Source organism: Triturus cristatus, chromosome 11, assembly GCF_964204655.1.
Source record: "Triturus cristatus chromosome 11, aTriCri1.1, whole genome shotgun sequence".
Lineage (NCBI taxonomy): Eukaryota > Metazoa > Chordata > Amphibia > Caudata > Salamandridae > Triturus > Triturus cristatus.
The window spans coordinates 57297979-57325056 of record NC_140594.1 but is presented as its reverse complement, the minus strand read 5'-3'; the positions used below and the strand labels follow the sequence as shown (position 1 = coordinate 57325056).

The following is a 27078-nucleotide window of genomic DNA, read 5'->3' as shown; positions in this document are numbered from 1 at the left end:
TGGATGTGGGCTTCGACTGCATTTCTTAAGAGCTTTGAGTCTTGGCAGTATCCTGCCCCCGGCTGATGCCAAGCTCAGAATGTGGGCCAGGCCTGTGGCCCTGGTGTTCAAGCTGTGCCACTTGGTCGAGCTCTTGCTGCTTTGTTTACCTGGAGCAGTCTTGTCGGAGAGGGGCTTTCGGCCTCTGCATAGCTCCCTCGAAGGATGCTCTTCGGGTAGGTGGCTGTCCGTTCCCTGTAGATTTGGAAAGTCCTTCTGTTGAATTATCTATCTTCCGTCTGCAGGCCAGAGAGGGGCCTTTCTTGTTCTGCTTCTGCTGACCTGTGGCTTCTTCAAGCCAGGGCACATACGACCCTCTGTGCCGCGAGAAGGGTTTCGTGGTTTTCTTTCCTTGCTCCTTGTGTTCCCTGTTAAATTAAGGGTCTGTTTCTGAACTTATAATTTTTTGGGGTGCCGTGATGTTGCCTTTAGGGCACTTAAAAGGGTTAATTTACACATTAAATGTTATGACTTTAGAAAATGCAACTTTGGGGGGGGGGTGGTGTATGTGTGTACGTGCGCTTCAGAGTCTTGTGGCGGTTATTGTGGGTTAATCCCCGCCTTATACACAGCTCTTGTCGAACATTTCCCTTCGTCCTCTGTGCTCCCGAAATCTTTTTCTTAGAAACCCAGGGTATGACGTCTGCGGCTCCAGCATCGCTGTTCGTACAGAAGTGCGTCCTGTCCTCAGGACGTCGCTGTCTACTTTCCTGTGTCCTGCTTCAAAGTCCTCAGTAGAGAGACGGTGTCAAGTGGGACTTGGGGTGTCCCAAAAGCACTTAGAAAGCGGGGTGTTAATTGAGAAGCAACTACTCTGAGGTTTTCAACTGTAGCTTTTATTTTTTTAGGAGAAGGCACTGACCTCACTGACATAGCGCCCCAAGGCCACCTGACTGCAGAATCTCTGAGAAAGCGGGGTGTTAATTGAGAAGCAACTACTCTGAGGTTTTCAACTGTAGCTTTTATTTTTTTAGGAGAAGGCACTGACCTCACTGACATAGCGCCCCAAGGCCACCTGACTGCAGAATCTCTGCACACGCTCACACCTCTAAAAGTGCCTCTTGGCATCAGATTTTTAGACACTTCTGTTACCCGCTGTGTCTGCTTGAGATAACTTTGCCTTTCTTAATATCAAAGGGCATCTTCACCGTCACACCAGACGTCCGGTGCAATATGGCCAGGTACAGCCGAGTCCCCTCCTCCCTTAAATCCCGCCCTTGGGGGGTGGCCACATTTCCCGGTGCCCAAGTTGCTCACCGCCCATCTTCCCCCAAGGTAAATAACTTCATAAATACCAATTTTTGGATTAAGGGTCGTAAACCCCAGCCGTATTTATTACATAACAATAATCAAACATGAATATGTTTACATTATCTTGCTGGTACCGCGGCTCCAAGAGGTTTATAGAGAAGCTAGAGAATTAGGACGGTGTAGGGAGCTTCTTCCTAGTGGCCTATGGTTCGGAACAGAAACCAGGCAGTGTCAGGAAGTTGCTACTTATAGACCGTTTTATTGCATGTCACACAGGCAGGGAGGCATGGTCTGATAAGGGTTGCAGTTAAAGAAATACGGATTTTAGTCTCCACGGAAATCAACAGTTCACCGCCTGGGACTTGAAGGGGAATAGGCGTCCCTAGAACTTCTTCCTTTCCTTGCAGTGGTTTTGGTCTTCCTCTCTCTTTCTGCGGGGTGTGCTCTCTCTCTCCCGGGAGGTCCAAGAACCGGGGAAGCCAAAAGAAAGAAAAAAGAAAGGTGCGTCTGGGTTAGGCTCTGAGGTCTTATGATAGGGGTTTTGTGCCACCTTCACCGGTCGTTCGTGAGGGAAACGGGGGAAAAAGGCTAGGGTAGGAAGGGAGTGATGGTGAGGGATCGGGATTTTGTGCTACCATCTCCGTGTTTTTATACTTTGGTTCCCCAGCAGCCCCACCAAAAAGACCCCCGCAATGGCACTTGCCTGAGGCCACGACCCGTGAAGCGGGCCGCGGCAGTCGGACCCGGGGCGTCCTCTCCTCTTTCCAGGCCGCCGGGCTTGGACGCAGTGCACTCTCTCTCTGCTGGGGCCGCGTCCTCCGTGGCTCTCTCTCCGGGGCCGCCTGCCGTCTCGGATCTCGCTCTCCTCCTGGTTTCGTCCTCGCCGCCTCCGTCTCTCCTTCCGCGCTCGTTGTCCTCCTCCCTCCTGGTCGCTTGTACTTTCGCCGTCTTCTCTCCTCCGCCGGGCTCCTCCTCCACGCTGCTGCTGCCCGTCTTCCTGGTTCCGCTCTCCCCTATTTCAAGTTCCTGACTGCCGTCACCACGCCTCCCACGCACCACTAGACCGTGGTCCGTTTCCGGTCTGTTTAATCCATCGCTTGTCGGGCTGCTACACTTCCGCCTTTCCGTGTCCTCCGGCTCCTTACATTCGCCCCCCCTCAGGAATGGACGTTGGGGCCATTCAATGCCCGGATGTCTGGATAAGTAATCTGCACACACTTGCTTCGTACCCGGCATGTGGATTGTCTGCCTAGGAGGTAGTACTGTAAGGACTCGATAGCCCACTTAATGGCTAAACACTCCTTCTCTATAGTAGAGTAGTTTGATTCCCGGGGGAACAGTTTTCTACTGATATATAACAGAGGTCGTAGTTCCTCGTGGGGGTCTGGCTGGTACAGGACCGCCCCCAACCCGTGACCGGAAGCATCTGTTTGAAGCACGAATGTGCGACTGTAGTCAGGACACCGTAACACGGGGGCGGTGCAGATAGCACGTTTGAGGGTCTCAAAACTGGCTTCCTGTTCTGTGGTCCATGTCCGGATGTGTGAGGGATGTGTTTTGGATAGGAGGTCTGTGAGGGGACTGGCAAGGGAGGAAAAATGGGGAATGAACCGTCTGTAATAACCTATAAAGCCCAAGAAGGAACGGACCTCTCTCTTAGTTTGGGGTCTGGGAATGATACGGATGGCCTCGACTTTATCTACTTGGGGTCTGATGTGCCCTTCCTGTATGGTGTACCCCAGGTATTGTATGGTGTTGGTTCCTAGGAGGGACTTCTTGGGGTTGATGGTAAGACCTGCGTCCTGTATAGCAGTAAATATGGCACGGAGATGTACGAGGTGGTCCTCCCATGTGGGGCTAAAAATCACAATATCATCAAGATAAGCCGCGGCATATGCCTGGTGCGGACGTAGTATTTGGTCCATTAGCCTTTGAAATGTTGCTGGGGCCCCATGCAACCCGAATGGGAGCACGTTGAAATGGTAAAGGCCGGACGGTGTGGAAAAGGTGTTTTTTTCTTTGGAAGTTGGGTCTAATGGTATTTGCCAATAGCCCTTCGTCAGGTCGAGGGTTGACATATAGGATGCTTGGCCCAGTTGCTCCACCATCTCGTCTACCCGTGGCATGGGATATGTGTCAAACTTCGTGATGGTATTCACTTGGCGGAAATCAATGCAAAAGCGCAGACTACCGTCTGGCTTTGGCACAATTACGACCGAAGAACACCAGTTGCTCTGGGAGGGTTCTATGATGCCTGCCCGGAGCATATCAACCACTTCCTTTTCTACAGCCTCCCTACGTGCTTCCGGGATGCGGTAGGGTTTCTGTTTTATGACTTGGGGATGTAAGGTCACTATTTCGTGCTGGACCAAGGTGGTTCTCCCAGGGCTTGTGGAAAAGAGGTTGGGAAATGACTCTGTTACTAGACCCAGTTGGGTTCTTTGGTCGGCTGTTAACACTTCTCCGAAGGGGACGGGGTGTTCAGTGAAGTCGCTGACTGATAGGAGAGGGATTTCTAACTGTGTTGAGTGACAGGCCAATAAAGCTTGAGTGTGTTCTACCTCGGGTTCCTCCCATTTCTTCAGGAGATTCACGTGGTAGATTTGTTTGCCTCCCGCTCTGTGGGGCAGTAGAACACTGTAGGTTACGGGGGTAACCCTTTTTGTCCACTACATACGGCCCCTGCCATTTCATTAGCAACTTGTCGTCTGAGGAGGGGAGTAACAAAAGGACCTTGTCCCCGGGCTGAAACACCCTAAGACGACTGTTGCGATCGTAATACCGTTTTTGTGTCTCCTGAGCTTCCTGCATGTTTTCTTGTACTAACCCCCATATATGTGTTAGGGAGGATTTCAGATCCGTAGTGTACTTCATCAGGGTTTTTCCCTCTTCCTCCTCCTCTTCCCACTGTTCACTAGCCATGTCTAACAAAGTGCGGGGTTTTCTCCCGAACAATAACTCAAACGGGGAAAACCCCGTAGATTTCTGCTCGTGTGTCCGTAAGGCGAAGAGAACCAAGGGTAACTTTCGATCCCAATCCCTCCCTGTGTCAGAGACGACTTTGCGGAGTAGATGTTTGATGGTTTTGTTGTACCTCTCCACAAGGCCGTCTGTTTGAGGGTGGTATACCGAGGTCCTTATTTTCTTTATTCCCAGTAGGGTACAGATCTGATTCATCATCCTTGACACAAACGGGGTACCCTGATCGGTCAGGATTTCAGAGGGGAAACCGACTCGTGAAAACAGGGTAATCATGGCCTGAGCCACAGCCGGAGTGGTCATGCGGGACAATGGGAAAGCCTCGGGATATCGACTGGCGTAGTCGACTATGACTAATATGTAACGGTGTCCACGGGCTGAAGGAACCAAGGGTCCAACTAAATCCATCCCTACGCGTTTAAAGGGAACGTCGATAATGGGCAAAGGCATGAGGGGGGCTTTAGTGATGGACCTCGGACTGGTGTATTGACATCGCATACATGTTGAGCAGTGTTTAGCCACGTCCCTATATACACCCGGCCAGTAAAACTTCTCTAAGAGATACTTCAGAGTGTTTTCCTTTCCATAGTGGCCACCCCCCATTTTATTGTGGGCCAACTGGAGTATATGGTTTCTGTAAAATTGGGGAACCAGTAATTGGGTTCTTACTACTGAGTCTCTTTTTCGCTTCTATACAACAACCCCTTGTTTACCAGGAAATAGGGTCCTACCTTGTCTGGTGACTCGTCCTGAACCTGTTCCCAGGCGTGTATGAGTGATTGGTCGTTCCGTTGGGCAGTCCGGAAACTATACGGGGCTGTTTCCTCGGTATCTGTAAGTGAAAGGGGAAAAGCAGTTTGTGACAGAGGTGAACAAACAAAAGTTTTCTTGTCACGTCTTCTTTCTCGTCTACTCTTCCTTTCTCGGGTGTTTTGGGACTCAATCTCAGCAGAGACAAAAGGAGCCTCGTCTAACCAATTGGGTTTCTGTCTTTTTGTTCCCTCAATATATACTTCAAATTTTGGGTGGTCGGTCCCTATAATAACGGGTTCGGGCAAACAGGGGATCACTCCCACCCGTTTCAGGTGCGGGTCGTTATCCACATCTAATAGGACTTCGGCCGTGGGATATGACTTCGTGTCCCCGTGCACGCAAGTCACGTTTACGAGCTCCATGGTTTGTAACTGGTGGCTCCCAACCAAGGACCCATCAACCACCGTAACATGACACCCAGTGTCCAACAGCGCCTGTCGCTTCTTTCCGTTTAAAAACACCTCCGTTTTGTATCTTTGGGAACCCTCCCTAGTTAACATTATCCTGCCACGAGAGTACCCCACCTCCATGGGCTCAGGGGGGGTTACACGGTGGGGACACTGCCTGGCTATATGTCCCCACTCAGCGCAGCTGAAACACTGAGGTCCCTGTCCACTAGCACCTGTAGAGACTGGTTTTTGAAAGGGACGGAGGGACTGCAGAGGTCGTGGTTCGGGTTTGGGAGTAGGTCGAAAGGAGGACTGCAATGGGATTCGGGAAAGGGGAACCGGAGCCTGGGTTCGTACAGTGCCTGCTCTAAACTCGGGTCCTTGGTGATAGGCGCAAGCTATCTCAACCGCAGAAGCAGTAGTGAGATTCGGGTGTTGTTTCACCCATGACTTAGTGGTGGGTGGCAGGGCATCCAGATACTGTTCAAGAAACACTTTTTCAGTCACTTCTTCTATTGAGGATACGTGGGGCATTAACCATCTTGTTCCCAAATCCCGTATTCTATAATACAAAGCCCGGGGGTTGTCTCCGGCAGTCCACTTTTCTTTTCTGAACTTGACGCGGTAATGCTCCTGGTCGAACCCTAGTCTTTCCAATATCGCTTTCTTAACTTCCACGTATGTGGTCGTCCCGTCCGGGTTGGCCGCCTGATACGCGGCTTGTAGTTCCCCAGAAAGGAGTGGGGCGATGTATTGGCCCCATCGCTCTTGCGGCCAAGCTGCTGTGGATGCCACCCGCACAAAGTTCAGAAAGAAATAATCCGGGTCCTCTCCTTCCTTATATTTCTGCAGGACTGTTCCTGGGACCGTGGGGTTAACTCGTGTATGAACTATTGCGTCAGTAAGCCGTAGTAGGGCTGTATCTTGCACCTGTTGGTTCGTGGCCACTACTGTTGCCTGGTCCTTAAGGGCGCCCTGCAGTGCTTCTCTCTCCAGTCTAGCGGCCTGTAACTGTTGTTCGAACACCAACTGCAAGTATCTTTGGCCTTCGGCCAACTGGGTAAGCACATCCTCTATAGGCACGGGCTGTGACATGGTTCTGTACACTAGTATCCCACTTCTGACACCACTTTGTAGGGAGCTTCTTCCTAGTGGCCTATGGCTCGGAACAGAAACCAGGCAGTGTCAGGAAGTTGCTACTTATAGACCGTTTTATTGCATGTCACACAGGCAGGGAGGCATGGTCTGATAAGGGTTGCAGTTAAAGAAATACGGATTTTAGTCTCCACGGAAATCAACAGTTCACCGCCTGGGACTTGAAGGGAAATAGGCGTCCCTAGAACTTCTTCCTTTCCTTGCAGTGGTTTTGGTCTTCCTCTCTCTTTCTGCGGGGTGTGCTCTCTCTCTCCCGGGAGGTCCAAGAACCGGGGAAGCCAAAAGAAAGAAAAAAGAAAGGTACGTCTGGGTTAGGCTCTGAGGTCTTATTATAGGGGTTTTGTGCCACCTTCACCGGTCGTTCGTGAGGGAAACGGGGGGAAAAAGGCTAGGGTAGGAAGGGAGTGATGGTGAGGGATCGGGATTTTGTGCTACCGTCTCCGTGTTTTTATACTTTGGTTCCCCAGCAGCCCCACCAAAAAAAACCCCGCAATGGCACTTGCCTGAGGCCACGACCCGTGAAGCGGGCCGCGGCAGTCGGACCCGGGGCGTCCTCTCCTCTTTCCAGGCCGCCGGGCTTGGACGCAGTGCACTCTCTCTCTGCTGGGGCCGCGTCCTCCGTGGCTCTCTCTCCGGGGCCGCCTGCCGTCTCGGATCTCGCTCTCCTCCTGGTTTCGTCCTCGCCGCCTCCGTCTCTCCTTCCGCGCTCGTTGTCCTCCTCCCTCCTGGTCGCTTGTACTTTCGCCGTCTTCTCTCCTCCGCCGGGCTCCTCCTCCACGCTGCTGCTGCCCGTCTTCCTGGTTCCGCTCTCCCCTATTTCAAGTTCCTGACTGCCGTCACCACGCCTCCCACGCACCACTAGACCGCGGTCCGTTTCCGGTCTGTTTAATCCATCGCTTGTCGGGCTGCTACACTTCCGCCTTTCCGTGTCCTCCGGCTCCTTACAGACGGCTACCCCAATCGATGCGTGAAGCGCTGGTGATCCCGTTATTGAAGCCAGGGAGGGAAAGTGAGAACGTGGCCTCCTATAGACCACTGTTGATGTTAACCACCGACTATAAAATACTGAGTAGCATACTGGCGGCCCGATTACTACAATATATGCCCACCCTGGTCCATGAAGACCAAACCGGGTTCATACCAAAGCGCAACACGACTGCGAACATCAGGAGGTTGGTGCGACTACTAGACGATGATCACCCAGAAGCCCCAAAGCCTATGATGCTCTCGGTAGATATCGAGAAAGCTTTTGATAGCTTAGAATGGGGATATTTGTATAAAGTATTGCGACGGTTTGGATTAGGAGAGGGTTATCTCCAATGGACGAAAGTATTATATACTTCAGCAGTGGCTAGAGTGAGAACGGGCTCATTGGTCTCACCGAGGTATCTAGTTGAGCGCGGGACGAGGCAGGGATGCCCGCTCTCCCCGTTACTGTTCGCCTTGGCGGTGGAGCCCCTCGCGGCTAAGATTCGGACAGGTCGCTATTACGGGGGTCTGGATAGCAGAGACGGGCGACAGCATATATCGCTTTATGTAGATGACCTTTTGCTATTCCTTGAAGACGCCGATAGGGCGATGGCGGGAGCGGAGAGCTTACTCTCGGGTTTTGGGGACATCTCGGGTCTAAGAGTTAATTGGGCTAAGACGTGCCTGTTCCCGGTGAGACAAGGGGAGACTAGACCGGCCATGACTCGAGCGGTCTGCTGGGAACCTACCTGTCTGAACTACCTCGGCGTACACATCTATCACACGATGGCAGATATACTGGAGGGGAATGTGGGCCGCAGTGTAAGAGCCCTGAAGGGGAGTATGGCCTTTTGGGCCACCCTCCCGTTGTCGGTGACAGGCCGCATATCTCTTTTGAAAATGGTGGCACTCCCTTGTTTATTATACTATTTTAGGACACTTCCGGTGTGGATACCCAACTCCACGTTCCGGTTGCTGAAATCGATGGTGGTATCTTTTTTGTGGGGTGCGGGTAGGCGCAGAGTAGCGCAGGCTACGCTTATAAGACCCAAGATTGAAGGAGGGCTGGCGGTCCCAGACTTTGAATTATACTACTTAGCGGCTCAATTGCAGATCTTCACCCAAAATGTGGCGCGGGTATTCCGAGGCCCGGAGGTCGTGAGGGGAGGGGGAACACCACGCCATGTCCTTTCCTATATTGCCCTGCAGCAGAGACTGGAGCCCAGGGACCTCCTCACAGAGGAGATAACCTTCAGACTCAGCTGGAATCGATCCCAGCGACGAGCGGGAGTGTTGCATCCGTATGCGCCGGAGATACCGCTGGGGATGCTGACGGCATTACCACACGGCGGTGACTGGTCGCAATTACAACTTTGGGAAGAAGCAGGACTGCAGGTGGTGGGAGACCTATATGAAAACGGGATTCTGCTGACCTACCAGACTCTCCAAGAGAGGTTTGATTTGCCAAGGGGAGGTTTCTTGCTGCACGCAGCGCTTACCAGAGGGATGCAGGCGCACTGGAAGGAGGGGCTGATGGAGCCTCAGACGTCGATGGCTTGCCAGTACACTATGATGGCGGCAGGGACTTGCAGGGCGATCACGTGTCTATATTCTAGAATGCTTCTGGAAAACCTGCCGCCCCTAGCCGAATTGAAGGGGAAGTAGGAAACTGATCTAGGTAGAGCTATCCCTGAGACAGCTTGGGCGCAGATAGTGCGACGAGCCTGGGGTTTCAGCTAGTGCACTTCTATATCCTCCACAGAGCATACTTGACACCTGGGAAAATCCAGAAATATTTTAAGGTTAAGGAGGCGGCATGTCCCAGATGTATGAGAACTGGGGTTGAATTGGACCATATGCTGTGGTCTTGTCCAGCGATGGGTCTCTACTGGAAAGAGGTGGGAGATACCCTGAACGAGGTGACAGAGAGGCGGCTGGTGTTTGATATGGCCGTTAGTATACTGCACTGGTTCCCACACACGCCCAAAACTAGGATCACGATCAAATTCGTAGACATTGGACTTATGTTAGCAAAACGAGAAATCACGAAACGTTGGAAAGTAACAGTGGGTCCCACTAGTAAACGATGGAAGGGGGAATCTCTCAAGTGGGCCACCAGCGAGGGTGCGCTACGGTATCAATGGGCGCACAGACGCAACGATGATAAGGCGCTAGAAGCGGCAGCTGCGTGGGAGGCGTTAGTACAGGCACTACGAGATTATGAGCCAGGTGCTGATGGCGGAGACCGAGCCGGGGATGAGGGGATAGCCCCGGAACAAGCTGGGTACAACACATAACTCAACACATAGATACAAGAGGACAGAGACGGCCACCTGAGTTGTTGGTGAGGACTGAGGGAGGGGGAGGGAATTTATAATTTTCATAGTGTTTAAGGGTAGGGGTTTTGTTACGAAGGTTTTTGGTTTGTGTGATGCATAGCTCTGGAAGGATTTCCATGGCCTTGCATTAGGTATTGTTTGATTGGCGGGGGGCTTGTGATTAATCCTCAGGGTGTATACTGGAAAATTTTGTAAGGATTTATATGTGGTTGTACAAAAAACCAATAAACTACGTATTTAAAAAATAAAAAAAAATGAATATGTTTACATTATATACACAATACACAGAAAGTCCGTTCCGTTACATTGATAGGTACACTATGTCAATTGGCTAACCTTAACATGTTTCTAATACATAGCCATTCCTATCCTAAGCTAATCAATCAACAACATAACATTATCTTCTGCGTTTCCCTGTTTGAGCCTATGGCAAGGTCAATGACTGGCCCCAGATCCTGATCAAGCTATGTACCAAACTCCTACCGGAGTGACCTTGCGCAGGGGGCCCCGTTCACCGGAAGGATACCTCACACCCCGGCCACCCCCTAAGCCCTGAAGACTATCTCCATAAGGGGCCCGTGCAGTTATGCGCAGATTAGTTGCGCCCTTGTGCGCGTGCGGGGTGGCTAACCAGCCTACCGGAAGCGTAACTCCTCTCCCCCTGCACCCTTCCAGTCTACCGGCTGTAACTGCCCCTGGAGTTCCATGAGAGACCATCTGTCCCCCCCTCGGGCGTCCCCATTTTACAATGGCGACGCCCGCTAAGGACCGTAAAACTAAGTTCACCAATCATGACCTTACCGCTGACCAAGGAATAGCATCTCTAAATACGACAAATTTAACTCCTAAAATGAAAACCTGTTAATGACAAATATTATCAAACATAAGGAAAACATATAACAAAGAGGAGTTGGCCTAACGGCTAGGGCGCTCGACCTCGGACCTAGGGAACTGGGTTCGAGTCTCGGTAATGTCGCTGAACACACCTGTGATTCTGGGCAAATCACTTAATCTCCCCGTGCCTAACAAAAAATGAATGTGTGTCCTCATGTAACGTAACTGGTGCTATGTAAAGCGCTCTGATACCTGATTGGATTCGGGTCAAGTTCGCGCTATATAAAAACTCTGAAAAAAAAAAATAATAATAATTCTTCAACAACTTCTGCTTTAGAGGATGGTGGGTGGGTGAATTCGTTGGGACCTCCGAACGAGGTCCTGGCGTGTGATTAGCTGTGGAGCTGTGAGGAAAGAGAACGTCCCCGCCGCTCCACAGCATTTTAAACCCCCTCAGTGCCGGCAGATGGTTCTGACCAGCTTTGCCGGCGTTAGAAAGATGCGCGACTCGGAAGCAATTCCTACCGCTTCCGGGTCACGCTCTGCCCGCCAATCAGGGCAGGGCAAGGGAGGCAAGAGGTGCCGCGTCACTGCTGTGCGCGGTGCAGCCCGCCTCCCTGCCGGCTGCGGGGGACCGGCACAACCACCAAAAGCGCGGCGTGTCCAAGTCCATCCCTGCCTTCAGCAGGTGTCTACTTTCAGCAGTCAGTGCTGAGGAACATTAGAAATCTCACCCCGATCTCAGGTCTACACTCTGTGGTCCAGACATTGAATGAATGAATGATAGCCTTGTAAAGTGTGCAGCTACTCCCAGGGGTGTCCTGGCGCTAGAGGCATAGCCCAGGTAAGGGGAAAAACAGGTTTTAAGTTTTTTTCAGAAAGTGAGCTCAGAGGTGATCAAGGGTAGCTCCAGAGGGAGCGCATTCCAAGCCTTAGCAGCCAGGAAAGAGAAGGCTTTCCCACCCCTTCGAACAGTCTTAAATCATTGGATAACCATAAGTGAACCAGATGCCGAGGGCAACGCGCTGGGGGTATACACTGAGTAGATCTCTCTGCCAAATAACATGGGCTGGAAAGAAACACTGTCCTGCGAACCATTGCTAGTGCTTTGAATAGAACACGTTTCTTAACCGGCATCCATTGCAGAGCCTTGAGTGGAGCTGTCATCGAAGAGCACCTAGGCAGACGAAGAGGTAACCTGTTTGCCGCATTTTGGACCACCTGCAGGTGGTTCACCTGAGCTTCCGCGGCCCCTAAATACAAGACATTCGCGTAGTCGAGACTCAAAGTGATCATGCATGGATCACTACCCTTCTCGCCTCCAAAGGCAGGAGTGGGAGGCATTTCTTAATAGTCTGGAGCAGCTTGAAGCATTAGCCTATCACCGCAGAGATCTGAGCCTTCATAGAGAGGCTATTATCCAACTTCACCCCCCTGTTTTTAACCACTAGGGGAAAGGGGAAGCTGGGCCCGCAACTCCCGGGCCCAAAGAGCTTCCCACCAGTTGGACACGTGACCCAGAAGGGATAATTTCAGTCTTCTCTATGTTGCATTTAAGTTGGCTACTCTCCATCCAATGACAGTGGTCTGCCTCAGACATGACTCTCTCTGTGCCCGCGTAGCAGGTCTTTCAAAAAGCCAGCTGGCATGAAAAATGCCATGCAACTTGTGGCACCTGCTGCCATGACAGCATCCTGGTGCTCTCACTCCCAGTAGAATATGTGTGTTGTATGTTCACAGTGGCCTTCCTGGCTCTTCCAGTCATTTACTCAAACTCTTTCTGACCAACAAACGGAGACTGGAGAGCTCTCAACAGTGAAACAAGCCTTCAATTGGAACCCTTTCTCAGGCAGTGCCTTGAAGATCTGCAAGTTTCTCTTCTTCATTCCACATCTCAAGTGAACTCAACATACTGATCGTCAAGAGGCACCTCAGACAGGAGCCGTAAGAGATGTGTTTAGCATCGCTGCTGTGAAGCCTTCTGATTGGATCATATTGAAAAGGGACTTAGGGCCTCATTTAGACCCCAGCAGACGGATAACTCCGTCACAACGGTGAAGGATAGCCCATCCGCTGGAAATTAACGAGATATCCGTCACCATTGAGATGGAGTAACCCATCAGCCGAGATCTAAATCAGGCCGTAAGTATCCACTGTTGGTGCCAAAGGTTCACGCCTTCTTCAAGCACCACATTCTTATGTTCCCAACCCTCCCTCTTTCCAAGATGGTTATGGCCTCATTGCAAGCACGTAGCCAGCTCACCCACCATGCCACCTGTGTTTCTGTTCTTCATTGCTGCCGCATCATCCCCAATGAATTCATCTGCCATCCCTTCTAGCGCCTACGCGCCCCACACCCCTTTGCTGAAGGCTTACCCGACAGAGCCTTTGTTATGCTTCTCTGCTTGATGCTCAGACTGCAGCCGCACTCCACTAGTGGTCATGGCTTACCTACTACCACTCTCTCAATTGCCCTTTATCTCTCACCTACATTGGTGTTACTTTCCACCAACACTCATCGCCCTTCCACTCATGCCACCAAGACTGCTCCTGTTCATCCAATAAACCCTGCCAACCAGGATCTACACTCAAACGGTGTGTGCCAAGAGTGCTGGGATGGAGGGAGTGAGCACCATGAGTCAAAGGGTGTAAGAAGGCAAGTGAGCTGAGGAACTGCACTCGGGGTCCACTCATTATTGTGTAGCCCACGAGAAGTGAAATGCCCCTGTGCAGTGAACATCTGATGAAGGAAGGCATTGACAGAGTTACTAAAAACCCTTAGTGTCCCACATGATAACTTCCTTTCAGAGAATGTGCTCTCAGGTGAGTTGTCTCTCCCAGATGGTTTGTGTTCGTCTGCCGGACACAGTTCAGGAGTACGTATTGGCCCAACTCTTTTCAGCGATGTACTCCTTCCTCCTCTTTGATAGAGACCGGGGTGCTGTGGTTGCCCCACTTTATGCACTGCCAGTTAGAGAGCCCTTGAAGGTCGACAGGGAGAAAAAAGTGACAAAAACTGAATCTGAACAATTGAAGAAAATACAATTAAATAGATTGAAACTATTTCGAAAACCAACTGCAAAGTAATTGTGCTGGGGTAACAAACAGGAGTAGGTGAGGAGAGGAGAAATCCTTACGCAAAGACCAGGGATGGTTTGTAGGCTGAGGTGAGAGGATGTGGGCTGGGGTGAGAGGATGTGGGCTGGGGTGAGAGGATGTGGGCTGGGGTGAGAGGATGTGGGCTGGGGTGAGAGGATGTGGGCTGGGGTGAGAGGATGTGGGCTGGGGTGAGAGGACGTGGGCTGGGGTGAGAGGATGTAGGCTGGGGTGAGGGGATGTAGACTGGGGTGAGATTATGTAGGCTGGTGTGAGATTATGTAGGCTGGGGTGAGAGGATTTGGCTGGGGTGAGGGGATGTAGGCTGGGGTGAGGGGATGTAGGCTGGGGTGAGGGGATGTAGGCTGGGGTGAGGGGATGTAGGCTGGGGTGAGGGGATGTAGGCTGGGGTGAGGGGATGTAGGCTGGGGTGAAGGGATGTAGGCTGGGGTGAGGGGAGGTAGGCTTGGGTTAGGGGGTGTAGGCTTGGGTGAGGAGATGTAGGCTTGTGTGTGGGGATGCAGGCTTGTGTGAGGGGGATGCAGGTTTGGGTGAGGGGGGTGCAGGCTTGGGTGGGAGGGGATGCAGGCTTGGGTGAGGGGGGATGCAGGATGGGGTGAAGGTCTGTATGCTTGGGTGAGGGGATGTATGCTTGGGTGAGGGGATGTAGGCTTGGGTGAGGGGATGTAGGCTTGGGTGAGGGGACATATGCTTGGGTGAGGGGGCGTAGGCTTGGGTGAGGGGGAGTAGGCTTGGATTAGGGGGTGTAGGCTTGGATTAGGGGGTGTAGGCTTGGATGAGGGGATGAAGGCTTGGGTTAGGGAATGAAGGCTTGGGTTAGGGGATGAAGGCTTGGGTTAGGGGGTGTAACCTGGTTTGAGGGGATGTAGGCTGGGGTGAGGGGATGTAGGCTGGTGTGAGGGGATGTAGGCTGGGGTGAGGGGATGTAGGCTGGGGTGAGGGGATGTAGGCTGGGGTGAGGGGATGTAGGCTGGGGTGGGGGAATGGAGGCTGGGGTGAGGGAATGAGGCTGGGGTGAGGGAATGGAGGCTGGGGTGAGGGGATGAAGGCTGGGGTGAGGGGATGAAGGCTGGGGTGAGGGGATGAAGGCTGGGGTGAGGGGATGAAGGCTGGGGTGAGGGGATGAAGGCTGGGGTGAGGGGATGAAGGCTGGGGTGAGGGGATGAAGGCTGGGGTGAGTAGTTGAAGGCTGGGGTGAGGGGATGAAGGCTGGGGTGAGGGGATGAAGGCTGGGGTGAGGGGATGAAGGCTGGGGTGAGGGGACGAAGGCTGGGGTGAGGGGACGAAGGCTGGGGTGAGGGGACGAAGGCTGGGGTGAGGGGACGAAGGCTGGGGTGAGGGGACGAAGGCTGGGGTGAGGGGACGAAGGCTGGGGTGAGGGGACGAAGGCTGGGGTGAGGCGACGAAGGCTGGGGTGAGGCGACGAAGACTGGGGTGAGGCGACGAAGGCTGGGGTGAGGCGACGAAGGCTGGGGTGAGGCGACGAAGGCTGGGGTGAGGCGACGAAGGCAGGGGTGAGGCGACGAAGGCTGGGGTGAGGGGACGTAGGCTGGGGTGAGGGGACGTAGGCTGGGGTGAGGGGACGTAGGCTGGGGTGAGGGGACGTAGGCTGGGGTGAGTGGACGTAGGCTGGGGTGAGTGGATGTAGGCTGGGGTGAGTGGATGTAGGCTGGGGTGAGTGGATGTAGGCTGGGGTGAGTGGATGTAGGCTGGAGTGAGTGGGTGTAGGCTGGGGTGAGTGGGTGTAGGCTGGGGTGAGTGGGTGTAGGCTGGGGTGAGTGGGTGTAGGCTGGGGTGAGTGGGTGTAGGCTGGGGTGAGTGGGTGTAGGCTGGGGTGAGTGGATGTAGGCTGGGGTGAGGGGGAGTAGGCTGGGGTGAGGGGGAGTAGGCTTGGGTGAGGGGGATGTAGGCTGGGGTGAGGGGGATGTAGGCTGGGGTGAGGGGGTTTAGGCTGGGGTGAGGGGGGGTAGGCTTGGGTTAGGGTGTGTAGGCTTGGGTTAGGGCGTGTAGGCTTGGGTAAAGGGATGTAGGCTTTTGGTGAGGTGATGTAAGTTTGGGTTAGGGGGTGCTGTCTTGGGTGAATGGATGTAGGCTTGGATTAAGGCATGTAGGTTTGGGTTAGGACTTTGGTTAAGGGGTGTAGGTTTGAATAAAGGGATTTAGGATTGATGGGATGTTGGCTTGTTTTAGGGGATGTAGGGTTGGGGTTGAGGAATTAAGTTTAGGGTATGGTTTGGTTTGGAGATGTAGGCTTGGGTTAGGGTTTGGGATAGTGGATGTTTGCTTGGGTTAGGGGGTATAGGGTTAGGAGATGTATGCCTGCGTTATGGTTTGGGGACGTACGCCTGGTTTAGTGTTGTGATTAGGGGATGCAGGCTGGGTTAGTGCATGTAAGTTTAGGTTTGGGGATGTAGGCTTGGGTTGAGGTTTGGGTTAGTGGATGTAGGTTTAGGTTAGTGTTTGCGTTTGGTATGCAGGCTTGGGTTGGGGATTTAGATTTGGGTTATGGTTTGGGTTAGGGGATGGAGGCTTGTTTTAGTGTTTGGGTTAGGGCATGTAGGCTTGGTTTAGTATTTGGATTAGGGGATGCGGGCTGGATTAGGGTTTAGGTTAGTAGATGTCCGCTTGGATTTGCGTTAGGGGATCGAAGTATGGGTGAGGGTTTGGAAGAGGAGGTGTAGGCTCGGGTTAGGGCTTGGTTAAGGGGTGTTGGTTTTGTGTAGGGGACGTTCATAGGTCGGGGTAAGGTTTAAGTTGGGGGTAGTGAAATGCCCCTGTGCAGTGATTATCTGATGAAGGAAGGCGTAGACAGGGTTACAATGAAGCCTTAGCGATCCTGCCTAGGATTGGGTGTAGTTTATGGGCAGTGTACGGTTGACAGGTGGTCAGTGCTTACATTAAGGGGTCAAGGTAAAGCAATGTAGGCAGCGTTAGGAGGAGAGGGGAACTTTATATGTTTAAATATAAAAAGAATAGGGCTGTTTAAATGTGCTTAAACATGCTCAATACTTTTTCGAACTTTCAAATCTTAAGTTTTGGTCACATTTTCTCTCTAAAAGTTTCTCACATTTTTTAAACTTTCAACCCGTCTTCCTTAGGCAAGAGATTTCCTTCCGGTTCCAAAGGGTGCTACTGACACCCTTCTCTGTGCTTTGGCGGTTACAGTGCAGCATGGGTAACCATGCCCCCTCCCCCCGTCCAGTCTTTCTTATTCACTTTTCGGCACACCTCCTACTTGTATTCATTCATGTGGTCGACGTTCCCAATCACACTGCACCGAGGCTTGTTTTCAAAGACATGTCGTCTTTGTATAATACTCGTATGATTAATTATTTGCTTGTTTCCTGATGAAGACAGAGAGCCCTGCTCCCCCCGGACCTGTTCCCAGCCCATCGGGCATGTCACCGCCAGGTTACTGTTTAGTGTTGTGGCTTGCTTACGTGTGAGGGACATACGCGAACCATAAGTTGGGGCGGAGGATGTCCTGCGAGGCTCCGCGGACCCCGCCCACTCCCAGCATGTGTTTGTACTCCGCGCAGGACCAGCCCGGAGACCAGAGCGCATTCCTGCCAGAGGTGGTTTGAAGTTTCATCCAAAACAAGCATGGAAGGAAATGCCTGGATGTTGAGTGCTCCTAACGAGCTTCGTGTACATCCCAAGTCCTGTGTGCTTGGCGGCTGTTTACATTCCCCCGCCCCTTGATTGCTATCACAACTCCACGCATCACTGAGCAATATTTAGGCAAGTTTGGGGGCCACCTGTCAAGGATTAGTCAGTGGGAGCCTGAGAAAGTTGGAACATTGGGTGTGGTCCTTGTTGCCCTTGAGTTTTGTGAGTCGCCCACACCCTCCCAGCCTGGCCCGATTCTTCAGATGAGTTTTGAATGGCTCCACGGATGGCAGGTCTGAACACTGGGTACAGGCCTCAGTTATGCGCTCTCGGCGCCTAGGGAAGCGCGGATGATGTGATCCAGTGGCCAGGCTTGCAGCTGTGGAGCCGTCGAGCTCCTGGTTCTAAGTCCAGCTCCCCACTTGACCAGCCTTAGTGATCCTGGGAACACACGTCACCTCCAGTGGTGGCTACTATGCTGCGAGAGTGATAGGGCGCGAAGTTGTACCTTAAATAGGGTTTAACGAGTGATCAACACAAGCAAGCCCTCTATGGCCGATTTGATGTATTTCCCCTACCACATTTGTAAAAACCAGCCCAAATGATGCATTTTATAGTACATTTTTTTCAAATAAATTAACTAAAAATCCACAGGTTCCGAATTAACTATAGAATACTTTGGTAGTGCGACGGGCAAGCCTTATCCTACCTAGGGATGTCGCAGTTCACCCTCCCCAGGGCAACTTTGAAAGAATGGTGTCCCAAGAAAGCATTTTAAAGTGGCTATAGGACTTTATGTTTTAGAAGCAGGTTTGATAATATGGTTATATAATGTTGTATCACTCATTTTTCAAAGTGTGGGTATGTATTATTTATCTTTCGTCAATTTATTTTTAATCCCGCCTTACAATGCAGATTGTCAGTCGTACGTTTTGATTGAATTTCTGCATGGAAGGGACAGGGCAGCAGAATCCTAGATCAAAGACATCGAAGGAAGACAAATACCACAGCAATTCTGCTTACTGTTCGGTTACATGGACCGTACAAGATCAGAGACAAACTGTAGCCCTGGCATCATGGAAGGATTTATTAATGTAGATGATGATTTGCCCCCACAAAAATCATTAGCTGTACAAATGCTTGCTTCAAAACAGACTAATCCAGTATTGGCGGTTATAAAAACGACTAAGTCATTAAGACATGGCCACTCGCTCAAGGTGGTGCATAGCCACTCGCACAACATGGTGCATAGCCACTCGCACAACATGGTGCATAGCCACTCGCACAACATGGTGCATAGCCACTCGCACAACATGGTGCATAGCCACTCGCACAACATGGTGCATAGCCACTCGCACAACATGGTGCATAGCCACTCGCACAACATGGTGCATAGCCATTCACACAAGATGGTGCATAGACACTTGCACAAGATGGTGTATAGCCACTCACACAGATGGTGTATAGCCACTCACACAAGATGGTGTATAGCCACTCACACAAGATGGTGTATAGACACTCACACAAGATGGCATATAGCCACTTGCACAGATGGTTTATAGCCACTCACACAAGGTGGTGCATAACCACTAGCACAAAATGGTGTCTAGCCACTCACACAAGCTGGCGTATAACTACTCACACAAGAGGGTGTATAGCCACTCGCATAAGATGGTGCCCAAGATGGTGTATAGCCACTCGCACAAGATGGTGTATAGCCACTCGCACAAGATGGCATATAGCCATTGTAGCCCTTCACAGAGATGGCATATAGCCACTCACACAAGATGACATAAAGCCAATCGCACAAGATGACTTATAGCCATTCACACAAGTTGGTGTTTAGCCACTCACACAAGATGTCACATAGCCACTCACACAAGATGTCACATAGCCACTCACACAAGATGGCATATAGCGACTCGCACAAGATGGTATATAATCACTCACACAAGATTTTATGTAGTGACTCACACAAGATGGTAGATAGCGACTTATACAAGATGATATATACACATTCACACATGATGTTATATTGTTATAAACACACACACAATGGTGTATAGCCGCTCACACAAGATAGTATATACACACACACACAAGAAGATATATATAGCCACTCCAACAAGATGTTATATATAACCACTCACACAAGATGTCACATAGCCACACACACAAGACGGCATATAGCGACTCGCACAAGATGGTATATACACACTCACACATGATGTTATATTGTTATATACACACACACAATGGTGTATAGCCGCTCACACAAGATGGTGTATAGCCACTCAAACAAGATGGTATATACACACACACACAAGAAGATATTTATAGCCACTCCCACAAGATGGTATATAACCACTCACACAAGATGTCACATAGCCACTCACACAAGATGTCACATAGCCACTCACACAAGATGTCACATAGCCACTCACACAAGATGTCACATAGCCACTCACACAAGATGTCACATAGCCACTCGCACAAGATGGCATATAGCGACTCGCACAAGATGGTATATAATCACTCACACAAGATTTTATGTAGCGACTCACACAAGATGGTAGATAGCGTCTTATACAAGATGGTATATACACACTCACACATGATGTTATATTGTTATATACTCACACACGATGGTGAATAGCCGCTCACACAAGATGGTGTATAGCCACTCACACAAGATGGTGTATAGCCACTCACACAAGATGGTGTATAGCCACTCACACAAGATGGTGTATAGCCACTCACACAAGATGGTGTATAGCCACTCACACAAGATGGTGTATAGCCACTCACACAAGATGGTGTATAGCCACTCACACAAGATGGTGTATAGCCACTCACACAAGATAGTATATACACACACACACAAGAAGAGATATATAGCCACTCCCACAAGATGGTATATAACCACTCACACAAGTTGGTACATAGCCACTCCCACAAGATGGTATAGAACCACTCACACAAGATGGTATATAACCACTCACACAAGATGGTGTATAGCCACTCACACAAGATGGCAAATAGCCACTCACACAAATGCTGCTCACACAAGATGGTGCATAGCCACTCATACAGGATGGCATATAGCAATTCACAGACATCAGATGACACAGCCACTCACACAAGATGGCATACTGCCACTCTTCCAAGATGACAAACAGCTGTGCACACCTAGTGACCTCTAGGCCCTACAGACAGTCATCTGTAGCCACTGAAGGACTATGACAATCGGGTCCTTTCCCACAATCATTCTAGCCAATCACACAAAGTGACTTCTGGACACTCGCACACAATGACGTAATCACTCACTATACTGTGCAGCAATTTGCGTATCACGGCTTACATTCACTTACATACAATGACTTTGGCACTGATACATATTAATTTCCATGTCAGCGTAAACTCTGTCAGTTAGCTAACGAGCACCGTACAGTAAAATGTAACAAGATACGCAGTGCAAAATCAGTGAAAACGAATATGCAACTCAATCCGCAGATGCAAGCTCAAACATGTTAGCGTTCAGAGAAGGTCTTGGGTTATTATCACACCCACACAAGAAGGCTATGTAGTCGTACGAGGTATTACCTAAGACTTCCCCAGGGGTCCGATCAATAAAGGAATTTGTTTAGCCAATGCTTGGTGATTGCAATGCTCCCTAACAGACCGGCCTCAGTTCGTATCACACCCCTTGTCAGGGCAGTAGCCCCTCCACCTTACGTTATTTTGTTAATCAGTGTTTTCATTTTGTCTTTATTTCTGTACGTTGTAGGTGCGGCGCGACGTATGGACAACTACTGAAGACGGTGGGCATCCACCCTACCACGGCGGAGGAGGTGACCAAGCTGCGCATCACCAAGCGCTCGGGCCTGGACTCCACAGTCACCGGCTGCTGAGGTTAAGCATCCCCCTGCTGAAGCACCTAGAGACTGGCCCAGAAAGTAGGGGTAACTCGTAGTGCCCCCTTTCTCGACACATAATCACAGCCTCATACCCCAACACCTATCTTTACGGGCAACATCATGTGGGTGACCACTCACACTTCAACCAAAGGCCATTTTCATTTGAACTTTTAGCCCCTCCGTTGACACACGCCATTAAAGGATATCTCCAGTCCGCCCTTATGAGGAATGTCTATATGGACGTTTTCACAAATGCCAACGGAAGTGCCCCAGAAGACCAGTGCAAGCAGTAAAAATGTCTAGGAAGGTGGTATGTAAACCACCACCAGCAGCAATGGAGTCAAAGTGAGAAGATTGAACACAAAAATGGACGCTGCCTCTTGGGTTCTAGACCAGTGGTGGACTGGCCAATGGCGATATCTGGAGGCGTCACAACAGACATGGCGTACTGTGAAGGATAAGTAGGTCTGGGGTAGTCCACATGGCCTTTAGAGACACCCCCTATTGGGAAGCCTTACATCCCCTCTAGGCAGGTGAGGGTGGCATCCGGCCTCCACTGTAGAGACGTATCAGTGGTTACTGGCACCATGGATACAGGAGTGTACGGGAAGTTGGTAACATCACGTGTTCTGGCCTGTAAATCCAGAGAGAATAGAGCAATGTACTATCTGCAGCTGAAGATACCAGTTTGAACTGGTGGCATCCTCCTTTAGATGAGAGTTCCAAACACCGGTCTTTAGCGTGGTGCTTACATGCTCCTTTAATAGTTGGTCAATCACCGGTTTAATGTACGATTGGCATCTGACTCCAGCTGTGAGATGATTCTCGTGGAAATCCTTAAGCGTGTTGTAACAGCTTTCATCCTGGATTATCTCTACAAATGTGTTATCGCTGGTCCAGACTGACATGTGTTGAGAAACGTTCCTTCAAGAGGATCTAGATGCTATTCGGGATGTGGGCATCTCCACAGCTTGTCAGAAGAAGGCTGGTGTGACACCGCCGCCGCTGATGGTGAGGGTGGGGATATTGGCACCGCGCAGCACAAGTGATCTGGGTATCTCTGGCCAGGTGGTCAGAGTTGGCAAATGGTCTTTGAATTTAGATTGCAAGAAGTGGTGCAACCGCGGACGGAGGTCCATCAGCGGAACGCGATGGCCATGGTCAAGGGTTGCTGCTTGTTCACTTTGTGTTGTGAGATTAATGATGGAGGAGGTTGAGGTGCTACAAGGCAGGACTTGGGGGACACAGGATTTTGAACTGCATTATAGAACATCAGTTTTCTGAGGCTGCTGCTCCACGGGGTCTCCTTCCCGACGCCATCTTTACTGTTGAATCCGTGAGCGCTGCGGATCTGGAGGCCCATCACAGCCCCCGTTCTCCCCGCCTTACCTACACTTTCGCTTCTTTAGACACAGACGTCTGGGTTCCAAGGGTGGGCTGTTGATTACAGGCTGATCTTAGCGCAAGTCCTGCTGTGCCACTGACTCGCCATGTGACCTTGGCCAGGGCTCTTAGCTTCCCTGTTCTTCTGAAGGTGCCGCAGACTCGTATGTTAGTGCAGTATTAGTCCTGATTGAGCTGAACTTGCACAGGACATCCCCGCTGAGAAGATGTCCCTACTTGAAAGCAGGATGCCATGGAACGGGTGTGGGGGTCCCGAAAGGAAGGCTTGATGTGCGTGTTCAGTTCCACTCTGGACACAACATCTGGCCCACTCACGCGAGCACGCCGAGCCTGCGAAAGGAAACATTTGAAGCTGCAAATACCCTTGGACCCTCGCCAGCTTCTGTGGACATTGGTGACAATGTTTTCAGACTCACAGGTCCACATCAAAGGCCGGGATTCCCTCTGGTGCCATCAGAAATAGCCGAGGACATCCTGGGGAAGTGTCTCATGCGACTGAAGTGGCAGCCAGCCCGCCCCGCGGAGAGTGGCTTACGGTAACTGCGCTCGGTGGGACTGGGTAGAAGGACATGCTGAATGGTCACGTGAAGCGACCTTTGTTACCACCCTTGGGAGGGATGGAAGTCAGTGTGTTGTGTAATGGTTCAGCATAGATGACAGACCAATTGAATGAATGGGCATTTATTATAGCGCCTTGTGCTAACTTGGGAGTGGTTTCTAAGCACTGACTATGATCATTTGCCAAGGATCTACAGGGTGTCAAAAAGGCCTTCTTGGGACTTGTAGCCATGTCTCTGTATCCTGAGGAGAATGTTGTAAGTTCTACCAGTCCGTCAGGCAGCTGGACCGCGACTTGTAGTTGCAGTCGCAGATAGCAACAAGTAACTACTGCCTGTCTGGCAAAATTGTGAACCAGGACGTGTAGAGACCACCACTGTTCCCAACAAAAGAGTTGTAACTGCGGCTTCTGTGCCAAAAGGATGAACCAGGACTTGTATATGCAACCGCTGATCCCAGCAAGACAGTTGTAATTAATATCTGTCTGTCGTACAGGTGAAAAGACACTTGTAGATACAACCGCTGATCCCAGCAAGACAGTTGTAGTTAATATCTGTCTGTCGTACAGGTGAAAAGAGACTTGTAGATACAACCGCTGATCCCAGCAAGACAGTTGTAGTTAATATCTGTCTGTCGTACAGGTGAAAAGAGTCTTGTACATGCAACCGCTGATCCCAGCAAGACAGTTGTAGTTAATATCTGTCTGTCATACAGGTGAAAAGAGACTTGTAGATACAACCGCTGATCCCAGCAAGACAGTTGTAGTTAATATCTGTCTGTCGTACAGGTGAAAAGAGACTTGTAGATACAACCGCTGATCCCAGCAAGACAGTTGTAGTTAATATCTGTCTGTCATACAGGTGAAAAGAGACTTGTACATGCAACCGCTGATCCCAGCAAGACAGTTGTAGTTAATATCTGTCTGTCGTACAGGTGAAAAGAGACTTGTACATGCAACCGCTGATCCCAGCAAGACAGTTGTAGTTAATATCTGTCTGTCGTACAGGTGAAAAGACACTTGTAGATACAACCGCTGATCCCAACAAGACAGTTGTAGTTAATATCCGTCTGTCGTACAGGTGAAAAGAGACTTGTACATGCAACCGCTGATCCCAGCAAGACAGTTGTAGTTAATATCTGTCTGTCGTACAGGTGAAAAGACACTTGTAGATACAACCGCTGATCCCAGCAAGACAGTTGTAGTTAATATCTGTCTGTCGTACACGTGAAAAGAGACTTGTAGATACAACCGTTGATCCCAGCAAGACAGTTGTAGCTAATACCAGTCTGTCATACGGGTATCCAGGGACTTGTTGTAACAACCATTTATGTTAACGAGACAATTGTAACTCCTGCCTGTGTGCTAAAATGGTGAACCAGGACTGGAGACCCGAACACTGATCTCAACAAGAGAAGTGTAACTAATACCGGCCTGTCCGGCTGGAAACCAGGACGTGTACTGCTGAGCCCAGTGGGTTGGGCTAGTTGTAACTACTGTCATTGTGTGGTACACCCGCACTGGGCCTTGTAGCCACAGTTGTTTGATCCTGAAGTTAAAGGTGTAGCTGCTACCAGTGGTTGTTAAAAGGCTGCGCCAGGATTTCCAGTCACAACCAACCAGTGATTCTGAGTAGACAGTGGTAACTGTCACGTATTTCAGGCGACTTTCTCCAAAGACCTCCGGGTGGAGCACAGGAGAGCGCGAACCCAGGCCCCTGGGCTGCTGTTAGGATGTGTGAGGGCAGCTTATGGAATGCCAGTGCTGCCCCCTGCAGGCGGTGGGTGTCAGCGCAGCTTGGGTCAGCCGCACTCTGGGGTGCACTGGTGCGGCCGTGCGGGCCTGGGGAGGTCGGTGTCCCTGGGGGGTGTAAGCATGCTACCGTCTACGTTGCCTGACCTTCGGTTGGTTGTACACTGATATAAGCCCCTTCTTGGCGCGTTTTTATACCTTCAAGTGAAACATATCACTACTGTCCGCCTCAGAAAGGAACAGTCTTGAAATATCCCCTCAGATATCCAGGCCGCTCTCCCCGGCACCTCTGTAATGCTTTGGGGCCCCGTGGAGATCGCACATGCCCGCGAGGCCCGCGGCACCCATGGCTCCCTGCTGCCCGGGGCGCCCTCTCTCACCGAGGCTGGGGGTTGACTGGGTGGTGTCTGTGCGTTCTGTAGGCTCCCCCTACCCGAACCTCCTCCCCAGATCCGCACACCATTCAACCCATTTTCAGAGGTGAAAGCCGTTGCTGGTGCGGGTTTTTGAGGTGAGGCCAGGTCACTTCTTTCCATGGACCCGGTCCCAGCCCTTCCAGGCATGCACACATGTCCCCTGGCCCCGGCTGCATCACCACGGCGTTGACACGACACATTAACACGACCTTCTGTCCATGCACACGCCTCCGGTGCGAACTGTTCCATCTGTTTTGCAACGTGTGCCAGCTCCGGCCTGGGTCTCTATCAAAGGTAGCGCCTAGCGACTTTATTCTACCCAGCTTTCCGGCGTTTGTGTGAAACACCCTTGTTCTGTCCCTTCACACCCCGTCCAGGCTGCGGGGGGGGGGGCTCGCTTGAAAGGTTCTGGTGGGTTTGGCACAAACACTGCCCTTTGCTTGCTGCTAAATATAGGCTGACATTTCGGCGTCCCTGCACATTCGCGTGTTTTCCTCTGCAGATGTGTTTGGAAACCAGCGCGCTCCTCGCATGGGGAAGGCCCGAGGTGACCCCTCCTTTCTGCCCAGATCTCTAGTGTGCTTCGCAGGGGTGCCTTTCCACAGCTAGAGCGGCGCCGAGACGTGCAGAATGGGTGGATCTGCGCCTTGTATGAATGGATGAATGTGTGAGTGAGTGAACACATGTTCTCGGCTGCAGCTCACGCAGGCCAGTTTATGACGGTCTGTGCGTAAACCCAGACCATGGGCAGCGCAGGCTCGAGGACCGCTGGCCGAGACATTAAACTGCAATATTTATTACACCTGTTGTGGTTCATTCAATAAAGTGTATTATTTATAACGTGTACCGTGTTTTTCCTGCAACAAGCGCCAGAAAGAAGCGATGGGGTCACGCCTGTCACAGACTCCTGTGGCTCCCGGGTGAAAAGCATGTCACGCGATTAGGGTGCTTTAGGAGAGGCGTGACTGGGTCCAGCCGGGTCCTCCGCGCCCAGTGCTGTAAAACAGACGACCAGGGCTCTGCTAATCTGGTAAATGAGTTTGAATTGGCGCCATCTAGTGGTGGAGCTACCGAATAGCGGTGGCCACCTTCTTACACACTCTTGGATGGGTTTTTCTGGTTCAGGGATCTCATGTGTTGATAGTAAACATGCGTGCATCTTACCCAGAGCATCACTCCTGAAACATCCGACTGAGGACTAAAAATCACCCCTACCCGGGACCTAGCTGTGGAGAACCTACTGGTACCCCCCAGGGCGGATGCATCCAACGTGATGAATGTTACGTAACACTCTCCAGGCGGGAGGTGGAGCAATCCCTGCAGTCTGAAAAGAAATACACAAAGTGACTCGGCATTTCATCCTTCTGTGGTTGATGAACTGTGAACGATGCGCTGTAGTATACTTCACTGATGCACCCCACTTTAGACTGGGGTACAAAGAGGTGCTACACATCTAGCGAAACCCCAGAGCTGTGTGAAATGGCGGTAGATCAGTGAGCTGAGCACGTGCCACAGACGAGGGTGTGACCCGCAGACTAC

At 51.1% G+C, this 27078-nt stretch overlaps 1 protein-coding gene across 1 annotated transcript in view; it reads left to right on the top strand.

Moving 5' to 3' along the window:
- The window catches only part of TXNRD2 (thioredoxin reductase 2), a 683633-nt gene extending 657250 nt beyond the window's left edge, over window positions 1-26383 (top strand). Inside the window, exon 17 of the mRNA XM_085634274.1 lies at window positions 21282-26383. Within this exon, the coding sequence (XP_085490400.1) occupies window positions 21282-21411 (130 nt within the window). The 3' untranslated portion in view covers window positions 21412-26383. The remainder of the gene's footprint in view (window positions 1-21281) is intronic.
- Window positions 26384-27078: the final 695 nt, after the last annotated feature.